Source organism: Octopus bimaculoides, chromosome 2 (assembly GCF_001194135.2).
Source record: "Octopus bimaculoides isolate UCB-OBI-ISO-001 chromosome 2, ASM119413v2, whole genome shotgun sequence".
Lineage (NCBI taxonomy): Eukaryota > Metazoa > Mollusca > Cephalopoda > Octopoda > Octopodidae > Octopus > Octopus bimaculoides.
In genome coordinates, this window is record NC_068982.1 from 150,721,224 (window position 1) to 150,733,224 (window position 12,001).

Here is a 12,001-nt window from a genome sequence, read left to right on the forward strand (position 1 = left end):
ACGCACAGCCCATTTCCAAAGGTCTCGGTCCGTAGTCATCGCCTCGGTGAGGCCCAATGTACGAAGGTCTTGCCTCACCACCTCAGCCCAGGTCTTCCTGGGCCTACCTCTTCCACGGGTTCCCTCAACTGTTAGGGTGTGGCACTTTTTCACGCAGCTATCCTCCTCCATTCTCACCACATGTCCATACCAGCGCAATCGTCTCTCTTGCACGCCACAACTGATGCTTCTAATGTTCAGCTTTTCTCTCAAGATACTTACACTCTGACGGGTATTCAGCTTCAAAAACCCTAGAAAAATAAAGGTCATACACATTGCCCATCCCTTCTTTATTAAGTGATGAATTAAACAATAAAAATTTTTTGCTAATTTCCATACCTTACTGCTTTGATTCAGAAGGAGTTGTCATATACTTAATTAGTGTTGTGAAGGATAACTACATGCAAAACGTAGGATGACCATAACTAGATAGCCTTTGACATATCTGTCTGATGAGGATTGATCTGGAGTTAAAATGCAGCAACATATTTGACTCCAAGACAATGTGAAGCAGTCATGTGACCTACTTGAAAAAGTAACCCAATCTTCAAGAACACTGTTGCCTCAAAAGAAGGAAGTATCAAATAATGAAGGTTGAGAATGCATTGCTTATTGCTCTTCTACCACCAAAAAAGAAAAAGAAAAAAGAAAAAGAAGACAGTCATGATTTGTACATATCTGATCATAAGACTTCTGAGTCAGGTCTGATCAGTGGCTAAATAACAACATAAACAACTATCAGTAAATATGAGTCAATAAAACTACCCAAACCTTTCTATCATAGTTAAAAATAGTTGCAACCATTTCAACAAGGAAATAACATTCCTACTTACTTTCAATGTTTGCTTTCTTTTCAGTTTCTAAATCTTCACTTTTAAAAAGAGGAAGACTAACAGATAACTTTGTTAAACTGCAAAGAAAACAGGAAAAAAAAACTGTAGCAATAATAAATGGAAAGCCTTCAATAATAAACATTCTACATTTTAATAAGTTACAGAATTCCAAGTGAAAAATTACTTACAGAGAAAATTGTGAAAATGTTTCAATAATATAAATAACTTTCTTCATTTGATGAATTAATGGATCTAGGTTTGAAAATATGGCTTCTTCATCATAAAAGGAAATTCCTTTCATTGTTCGGTAGAAATCATTGATGTTTGTTGTTGATGCTCTTTGTAGTTTGAGATTTGGATATGGCTGCAGAGAACTGTATGCATAATATCAAATCATATACCTAAATAAGTATGTAAGTATAATATACATGTATATATTTCTATAGATGCACAAACACAGACTAATAATCATGACAGCTTTTTACATTTTTAAGATTATGCCACTGCAATCCTAAAGCAAAAGTTAGTTTTAAAATACCCTGTACAAACCCCATGTATAAGTCACACCTCCATTTTACATATGTTCTTGGTTTAGTACTTGACCCATATGAAAGTTGCACAGTGTTTATCAATACTGCTAAATCCTTCAGCATTTAAACTGGCCATATCTGGCCCAAATATTCAATTTGTTTTATATTCAAATTGTCCAGATCTAGACTCTCATGCCAGCCCTACAATGTCATTCTAAAAATTGATAGTTACCACATCAAAATCTTAAGCTACAAGATAATGCATGATCAATTCAAAACAAAGTGAATAAATAAGTATTACTTTCAACAGAATGTGAATACTAACGGGTTAAATATGCTTGGATGAAATTGCCATCAGAATATTCGATATTAAATATATTCACTCCCACTTAATATAACTAATAAAGCTACATGGAAACAAATCATTTGGTAGTGCTTAAATTAGATCCATGTCAATGAAGTTAATTCTCTATATTTAATAATTCTCTTTATTTAATCATGTACAACAATGCAATGTATTCAATTTCATCACATGCAGTAATAATAACAACAAAAGAACACACTCTGACTTCACTGGCATATACACATCATTTCCTCCATAGTTTAATTATATCAAACAAATTTTCTGACATGGAAAGCATATTTAAAAACTTAGCAAGGGAAGCAAATTACATAGCAATAATACAGAGATGATGCATTGTGGTGGTTTGCTTAAGTTCCATATGGAGCAGTAATAATTCATGGTTACAATAACTAATTTCAAGTCTTATTCATAAGGGATTCAGAACTTATCATGGCCAGCCAAATAAGTGAATATTTCCTGTTTTATAAGTTCTCTATTTTCTATTTTGATCTATAAATACAAAGCTTGTTTTCCATGTTGGCATGGGTTAGATGTTTTGACTGAAGCTGGTAAACCAGAGAGCTGTATCAGGCTCTGTTTTGGCTTGGTTTCCATGGGTGTTTTTTGTCACCAGCACAGGTGCATTTTATGTGTCACTGGCACAGGTGCTTTTCACATGTCACCTGCACTGGCCCTGACCACAATTCACTTAGCTTGACATGTCTTCCAAGCACAGCAAGTAGCCAGAAGTCTCTCTTGTCATTACCTCCATGAGGCTCAACAACTGAAGATCATATTTCACCACCTCATCTCACATCTTCCTGGGTCTGTCCCTTCCATGGTTAAATATCAACACTTCTTTACACAATTTCCTCATCCATACACAGCACAGCACCATACCAGTGCAGTCTTCTCTCTTGCACACCACATCTGATGCCTCTAATACCCAATTTTTCTCTGTCGTACAAGCTGGCTTTATTTCTTTCAAATCTTCACATATCCTCTGCAGTCATAGTCCTTGTTTCACTGCCATATATACACAGGATCATACAATCTACCTTTCACTCTGACAGAGAGTCCCTTTGTTGCCAACAAAAGCTCTCTAAATTTTGTCCAGCCCATTCTTATACAAGTAGCTACACTCTCAGAGCATCCTCTTCCACTGCTGACTTGGCCACCTAGGTAACAGAAGCTATCTACTTCTACTAAGTATTCCCCTGGGCATTTGAGGAAATCTATTTTCTGTACATTCTTAGCATTTATTGTACCTGCACATCTTTCACACAAAGACTACTTTCCTTGTTAACCTTCCTCTGATATTGCTGTGTTCATAGCTTGCACCAGATACACTTTATGGAGTTTCTATCTATACCTTTTCTACATATCAAACAGGGCCATTCCATTGAAATGATTTGTGATTTGTCTGTTTTCCTACTTGCTAGAGCTTTGAGCTTTGCTAAATTTACTCTAAGGTCCTCTGATTCCAGATCTTGCTTTCATTCCAGATCTTGCTTTCCCGGTCTTCATACTCTTAATTGCTTTATCTACCATGGTACTGTCAACTCAGATAGCTGGTCCCTCTGTTGGGTCGACATTTGGTAGACTCTCTTTCTCCCATCCATTCTCTTTATTGAGCAATCTTTCGTAGTGACATCTTCAAACCTCTTTCTTTGCAGCCTCGTTTAGTGCAAGTGTACTGTCATCCGTGTGAAAAGGAGGGTAGTAACCTTGACCACTTTGAGGACCATCAAAACTAGTGAAAGGAAATTGTAAGCTATCCTCAGACCAGTTACCTCTCCTAAATGCTTGCAATAGAATGGAATCTGCTAAAGGTGCCCAAGGGTCATGAAGAGGTGCCAAGCCATGCAGCTGAGTAAATCCGATACTTAAGAACAGAAACAGTTCCTCAAGGGAGGTTCTATGAAGTTTCCTGTTATGGAATTTCAATGACAAGGCTTTTGTTGACCTAAGGCTATGCTAGAAGACACCATGAAAAAGAATGTTATTCTGAGATATTCTGTAAATATTGAAAGTTTTGGAAATATAGTTACATATGAGAAGCACTTCTTGCAGCCAAAGAAGTTCCTTGGTGAACAAAAATACTTGATTGCAACATGATTGAATCTCTGAAGGAGTTGGTCATTTGAATACAAGTATTTAACTGTTTATAAAGAGACTCTGTCACTGTTTTGTTAACTTGCACCTGCAACAAAAATGAATATATATTATATGTAAGTATAAGTAATGTTTATTGCCACATCAATATGGCTGTTTGATGTTACTACCATTTTTAACCCCAGGAAGAGCCTCCTCCAACTGGAAGAGGCTCTTCCTGAGGTTAAAAATGGTAGTGATATTGAACAGCCAAATTGATGTGGTGATAAACATTACTTCTCAGTATAGTTACTACTTTCATCTCTTATAGAGATTTTCTAACTAGCTACCTTCCTTGTACATAAGTAGAATTATAAGCAAATAAATATAGTTTATATCTATTTTAACTGATTGAATCCTTTGACACCTTTTTTCTTTAGTGTTTTCATATGCTGTCAAGAAAAACAAAATGTACATTTTTCTTTTATTCGCTAAAGTCTGACAGCAGTTATGAGAAAACTTGTGGAGAAATTAACTGATGTTATTTGAAGAAATGTGACACGCGAAAATTCAAAGACCCACTTTTAGGTTATGAAATAGTGATACTCATCGTTATTGTTCTATGTCCCCTTTTCCACGATGGCATAGGTTTGCTGAGTTTTCTGAAGCAATATTTTACAGTAGAATGTTCTTCCTGTTGCTATGTCTTTTAGTTGCTTCTTATGATATGCAAAGATGCAATGCACTTATTCTAAAACTAGGATATACATGGTATTAACAATACTATTTTCTAACATAGACACAAGGTTATGAATTTTAGAGTTGATTATCTTGTCTCCAGGACTTAACTGATACTTATTATATTAAAACCCTGGAAGGAAGACACATCAAGGCAATTACATGTGAATTGAATTTGGAATTATTAATTATGTCAATACAGCATCCTTTTTTTTTACAGTTGATCAAAAACCAAGGAAAAGTGTTATATCTCAGACAAATGTGAGTTCCATAACCCAGCAAAGATGTAAGTTTAGGCTTCTTGAGCCTAAAAATGCTTTCATGGGAAGCTGCTTAATTAACTCTTGTTTTATTGAGTTTATGATGATACAGGATGGTGCCTGATGATACAGGAGCCATTAACATCCTAATATATTGTGCAGCAGCTAAGTATCATCCATCACTCATAATATAATAGGTAATTACCAGTTACCAAACACCATAATGCAATGATTAATACCATCCAATTAACAACATAAACAAAGTAGTTAAAAGCCAGTCATTAACACTATAACAGATTATCATTCCTTAATGTCACGATGGCTTCAGATTTAGGCAGAAGGCCAATTTCAAGGGAGTGGGTAAGTCAATTACATCAACTTCAATGTTCAACTGATATTTATTTTATGGAACTTGAAAAAATAAAAGATAAAGTCAACCTCAGTAGAATTTGAACCCAGAACATGAAGAGCCAGAAGAAATGTCACTATGCATTTTGTTTGACTCACTAATAATTCTACCAGTTTGTCACCTTACTCCTTAACATCACAATATAGTAGCTTAGTATCAATCATTAACATCATAATAAAATAGCTATGTATCATCCATTAATAGTATAATAGTATAAAGTAGCTAAGTACCATCCATGGACACTATAATAGGTTAAAGACATGAATATAGGAAGATGTTAAGATATCAGGACATCAAAAGAAAAAGAATCCTGAAGTGTCTGAATGATAAAAACTGATATTCTTTTAAACAAACCACAAAGTCAATTTTGATAAGAGAATAAGTACAGTAATGGAATATTACTAGGGAAAGTACTGAGAGATGGAGAGTCAAGTTAATCCTTGACAGATTTGTATTTAGAATGTAAAGAGATGATTGCTTAAAACAGTTGACACCACTTAGGTCTTCTTCATACTGTGGTGAAAGAAATTCTATTTTTATTGGTTTCAAATGTAATTAGGAAATAATAATAGTAGAAATGTAGTGCAAGTGAATCCAAAACCCTAGTATTAGATCATGAAATATTGCTAATAATATTGACTTATCATTCTGGTACAAGGTCATTAATTTGTAAGAGAGAAATATAATCAATCAAATCAATCTTAATACACAACTGACACTTATTTTTATTGCTCATAGAAGAATTTAACATTAGAGGAATTTGTACTCAGATTATAAGCAATGTAATATAATACTGCAAAACATTTAGTTTGACAGTATTGTTTCTACCACTACACTGTTCTTGGAAGTGAAAATAATTTCTAACATAGGCACAAAGCCAAAAATTTAGTAGGAAAGAAACAATCAATTATATCAACTCCATAACTTGACCAGTATATTATTTATTGACAGTGCAAAGGAATGAAAGGAAAAATTGGTCATAACAGGATTTGAGTTTTTCTCTCTTTCCATCAGGAGTAGCCATGTATCTACACTATAGCAAGACATCTAGCATAACTCCACTTCCCTTAATACTGCATTTCCACTCAGTTGAGGGGTTATGTCTTCCAAGTTACTAGGTGGTCTCACTAGTGTCAGTGCATTGAAAAAACACTCAGTGTACTCTGTAAAGTGGTTGGCATTAGGAAGAGCATCCAGCAGTAAAAACCATGACAAAACAGACATAGGAACTCTTCTGCCTTGTCACATCCAATTGAAACATCCAGTCTATGCCAGCATGGAAGATGGACATTAAATGAGGATAATGAATGTAAAAAGCTGAAAAAAATATAGTGAGGCATTTTGTCCAGTACTAATAATTCTGCCACTCCACTGATTTAACAATGATAATAATTATTTCTGACATAGGTGTAAGGTCAGAAATTTGTTGGGTAATGAACAAAAATTGATCCCAGTATTTGACTAGTACTTTATCAACCCCCAACCAGAAAGATGAAAAAAATCAACCCAAGTAGTATTTGAACTAAGAATGTGGAGACATAAATACCACAAAAGATTTTGTCTACCACTGTACCATTTCTGCTAGACAATAGAGACATGAATCTAAACACTGGAGGTTACTTTAGTCCATCCTTCTAGCCTTTCTCCCAACTTACCATGTCATTCTGTAAACATGTCACAATCAAGTTTAAGATTTAATTTGATCAAACCTTAAAATAAACCAAATCTCTCACATTCTTTGAGAAGCAGATATCAAATGGGAAAAAATATGAAGATTATGATTACAACCTTATCTTTGCTACCAATGTTTTTCTTTTGCAGCTGTAAAGAACAACTTTGTAAGATTTGTTTCCCAAATATATCTTCTCCATCAGGGCTTGTTGTACACAGCTTGATAAACTTCTTTATTATAATAGCTAGTTGGTTGGCAATCTAAGATAAAAAACAAACAAACAAAAAGAAAACAAGGAATATATTGTTTATGCTGAATTGAATTAACTTTTTATTCAATACATACATGCTGGATTGACAAATGCTCAGAAATTAGTGATTCACTATTGATTGCATCTTCATCCTTATTAACTGCGTTTACCTCTATCCCTATCTCTAATCATCTGTCACTTTTCTTTCGCAAGCTTCTGGCCACTGTTATTGCCTTGTCTTTATTCTTTCTTTTTTATCCCCATCTTTTTGTACATTGAGGGTATGCTCTGACATTTCATCTTCATCCTTTCTCTCTTTCCAGCTGGGGTAGCCATATATTTACTCAACAATAAGACACCTGTGCCAAACCCGCTATCATACAACTGGCATAAAGCCTCCTGCTTCAGTCAAGAGGTCTTGTCTTGCAAGTTACTTGGTAACTTCATTAGTATTGGTGCTATGAAAAAAAGCATCCAGTATGTTCTGTAAAGTGGTTGGCATTAGGAAGGGTATCCTGCCATAAAAATCATACCAAGGCAGACACTGGAGCACAACTGGCTCATTGGATCTTGTCAAGCTGACCAACCCACACCAGCATGGAACATAGGTATAAAATGATGAAGATAATATATGTACACACACACACACACACACACACACATAGATGTTAATACAGAAGTAAATTTATTTCTCAAACGCGTGATAATGCTATAAATAGCGTGATCAGGATAAATTATCCATATAATGCAGAAAAATACGTTGCTGGCCAGCCATGAGACTCGAACTCACATCTCAACGCTTCTAAAAAAAAAAAAAGAACAAACTTTGTTTGTTTACTTTCATCGTAAAGTTGAATTTAACATTAGCGTCTTATGAAGCTAAATTTATAAGTTCTAAAATTGCAGAAGAATTCGTTGCTGGGCAGTTTGGTTTAATGGTAAAACACTTGACTATTATGCTCTAACCTCTCAACTGGCACAAAGCCTCCTCCTTCAATATTACTCTCCCTCCCAATTGTGGGGTCATTGTCTTGCAAGTTACTTGGAAGAGGGGCCTTGCAAGTCTATCAGGCAGATGGAAGAGCATTGTAGAAAATGAAGGAGAGTATATTTTAGATTAAAAAAGAACTTTGTTTATCTTAATTTTTAAAAATAAAAGAAGTATAAAAAAACACATTATTTATGGGGTAACCCAATATAGGAATAGACAGACATAAACAAACTAGCATATGACCTCATTATTCTATACTTGAAGCCTGTTGATGATATTATCAATAAAAACGTTTTTATTTTTACCTTTTGTAAAAGAAGTGTCAAGAAACCAGATCTTGCAAAATGTCTTGTTAGAGAATCCTGTTTTTTAATGGCAGCAATGATATTTGGTATTACAGTGTGCATCACAAATTCTGGACAGCATGTATTTTGTAATTCCAGTAAATGACTTTTAATAAACTCTAAATATTTCACTTTATCTCTTGACTCATTTATTGCTTCAGAGATCCTGACACAGAAGAAATAACAGAAATATTTTGTGTATGAGAGAAAATTATAACCTCACACTTTAGTTGTGAATAGCATCAAAGTTATGAACAGCAAGAAGATTCCAGAAGATCAATATTCTGGAGAGAGAGAACTGGGAAAAGTAGCTAGCGCAGGGGGAGGTGAATGCAATAAAGATAGCAAGAGGTTGAGGGACAAATGTATCAGAGGCATCTAAATGGTCTTGGAGAACAAAGGCCACTATAGCAGTGTATTCGAACTCATATATACATTGCTTACTAGGTAAGTAATAAATAGATGATTCAAATCTTATCAGCTCTTTCTTCCACAAAATGATGTTCATGTCTCATACCACTCACAATTCAATGTATCATGCAACTAGCTTTTTCTAGATCACTTGTACTTATATTTCTCAAGCCAAAAGTTCAAAGTTACTATCAACCTTTTCCACATAAAAATTAAGCTAAAAAGTATTCAGTCTAATGTTAAATTGTTTTTATTTATAACCTCACGTAAAAAGAAACATAAATGTGTGTGTGTGTGTGTGTGTGCATGCCCAAGTCTGTGTTCATGTTTACACCAGTCTAAAAGAAAATATGTGTTGTTTATGTTGTGTCCCATTAAGCCTTGTAACTTAGCTTTTTGATAAATAATATTAGATAAAATAAATACTGGTATTAATATGATTGACTAAAGCCCTTTTATACAATGAATGAAATCAGGAGAAGAGTAGGAAAATAATAGATTAAAATATTACCCAGAATCTACGAATTTCCATTTTCTTAACATTTTAGAGCGTCCAGCAACAAGACATGAAATAACGGATTTACATTCTTTACTTTTCAGTTGTTCAGTTATGTTTTCAAGTATTTCATACTTCCTTTTCCATTTCTTCAGTTCACTCAGTAGACCCAAGTTGTTCTCCAATGTCCTAAAACATATTAGTCTGTTTTTCACATTTGGGAAGCTTTATGGAATATTAACTGATTGCTAAAGGCTAAATTTCATCTTCAAGGCTAGAAAATATTTTAGCCAATGAAGGAAACTCTACATTTGTCATGGGCAAATTGTGATCTGTGGGACTTTCTGAATGGTACACCAAACAAAATATTACCTTGAATTTTTTAGTAGTGTGGCCAGCTTCTTGAAAAAGATTGCCCATGCCTGGTCTACATGGTTACTTGACCATCTAGAAATGGCAGTCAAATTTCCCTCAAATCACAATCTCCCATCAAAAAAATAAAAGGACATATTGGATAATGTAGTTCGAGATATAATATGCCGGGAAAAGAAAAGACAAGAATGTCACAGGTGAAATGTCTTTGATCACAGACCTGTTAGATCAGGGATGATAAGGAGTAAAAAGAACAACTTCAGCTTTGATCAATTGCTGACCCTCTCTTCAGAGTTCAAAACTCACATCAAGAGCAGTGATCATATATTTGGGGTAGTGTTTCTATTACACACTTAAGTACCTTATGCCACAGATCCTGTATGGAATCTGTTAGCCATTACTCCCCTTTATATCATAACAATAGCGAGTTCTTACACTAGTACAGGGCAACATACAAGTAGAAAAGAAGTTATATTCAATTTTTACTCCAGCACTATGTCATACCTTCTATTATAAATAACAAATGACTTCTTTCAAATAAATAACTAATGATTTTTTCACAAATTTCTTCAGAAGATGGTTATAGTCTACTGAACCAAACATAGCATTTACCTAATATATATCTTATCAATCTTCAAAGTACAAAGCGTGAAGTTAACTTTAGGGGAATTTGAACCCAGAATGTAAAAAGACTTAATATCTGAAATGCACTTAGTCATTGCCAACCATATAATATCATTTACATTACACCAGAGAAGCTGTCTGTCAGAACTGAAGTGCCTGGTCATTATTGCATCAATTCTTATTCAGAGTTACTGTTTCCTTAGATGGATTACGTTTACTATGACTTGTGAAGTCAACATCACTCCCATGAGATTACTATTCAGAATTACTACTCTTCTAGACATGTTGAGTTCATGCTGTTTGCAGGGTCCACAGTCCATACAGAATTTTATTCTGTTACTACTTACTAAAATAGGTTACTTTCCTTGTAGCTAATGTAGTCCAAGTTTCCCTTGCAATGTAGATAATTTAACTATCAGCTAGTTGGAACTCTACTGGAATTACCATAGTTTGTTCTGCTGTCTGGGGCAGATGGCTAAAATAAGGTTGCCAAGGGAAAACAGCAATATACTAACATGAAACAATAACAGTAAGAGAAATATTAATTTTGCTTAGCTGAAATGCAATAGTTTCCTCATTACAGCTTCTAAGAAAATGAAAGAGAATATGTGGTACTGAAGTTAGCAAACTCACTTGACAGATTTAACTGCCTAAAGGGGAGAGAAAGTGAGAGAGGAGAGCTTGTGTTTGCAAGTCATCCCAAAACGTGGCACTCAACACACATAAATAAATACAGAGGAATCTACTTATTAGAATCAAAAATCTGAATATTACCATTAAAATTTTCAAATAAACCACTATAATCACTAGAAATCAAAAGCTACACTAGCTTTGGAAATGCAGTAGGGTGTACAGTGATGTTAGTTAACAGCAGTTATGAAAGTGATGGTGGTGGAACGGAGATATTAGTGTTTCTGTGTGTGTGTGTGTGTATGTGATAACTTGGTCACTGGCAGTATTGGTGTATTGTGTAAATATGTACCCCCGTACATTACATACATACCACAGATATTATTATTAGTTTTTTTTTAAATCAAAACTAGTGGGTCCCAAAATATTTATTTAAATTAATTAAAAACTATTCACTCATTAGAACCGAAGCTTCAGATATTCTTATATCCTCTGCTTAATGTTATCAGTCAGTGATTGCTACTAAAAATGCTTTGTCCAAAAGTGACCAATAACAATACACAATGGATTCTACTGCACACACACAATTTTGTGTCTTTGGACTAAACACTGAACTCATAATATCTAATTCAGAAAATACAATATATTCCTAAATATCTACTTCAGCTATTTATAACAATATAACAGTGTGAACATATCAGCTTGCCTCTTATCTGAACTGTAAACAATTGTTTCAATATTAGCAATCCATTCAGCTAGAATCTGTTCTTTATTCTCCATATCATACACTTTGGTGGGTGATGTACACATACGTTGTTCTACTGTCATTATTTCAGGGGGCACCTTCAGGATTTGCTGGAAATAAATTTAAACAGTCAATTCAATTAAACTCTTTATATTGAAAATCTTGAAAAAAAAAAATTACCATAATGAAGATTTATTTTAATTAAAAATAAAAAAAAAAA

At 34.2% G+C, this 12,001-nt stretch overlaps 2 protein-coding genes across 5 annotated transcripts in view; one reads left to right on the top strand and one right to left on the bottom strand.

Annotated features, from left to right (window-relative positions):
- LOC106872129 (dynein axonemal heavy chain 5) overlaps positions 1–12,001 on the bottom strand; it is a 183,710-nt gene that overhangs the window by 163,125 nt on the left and 8,584 nt on the right. For all 3 annotated transcript variants that reach the window (XM_052965662.1, XM_052965663.1, XM_052965664.1), the window contains exons 2-8: positions 11,743–11,891; positions 9,426–9,599; positions 8,465–8,669; positions 7,035–7,178; positions 3,797–3,948; positions 1,061–1,246; positions 873–949 (exon numbers count right to left, since the gene is read on the bottom strand). In XM_052965662.1, the coding sequence (XP_052821622.1) occupies positions 873–949; positions 1,061–1,246; positions 3,797–3,948; positions 7,035–7,178; positions 8,465–8,669; positions 9,426–9,599; positions 11,743–11,891 (1,087 nt within the window). The remainder of the gene's footprint in view (positions 1–872; positions 950–1,060; positions 1,247–3,796; positions 3,949–7,034; positions 7,179–8,464; positions 8,670–9,425; positions 9,600–11,742; positions 11,892–12,001) is intronic.
- LOC128247040 (uncharacterized) overlaps positions 8,838–12,001 on the top strand; it is a 66,648-nt gene continuing 63,484 nt past the window's right edge. For both annotated transcript variants that reach the window (XR_008263467.1, XM_052965667.1), the window contains exon 1: positions 8,838–8,950. The gene's annotated coding sequence lies outside the window, so the exon portion shown is untranslated. The remainder of the gene's footprint in view (positions 8,951–12,001) is intronic.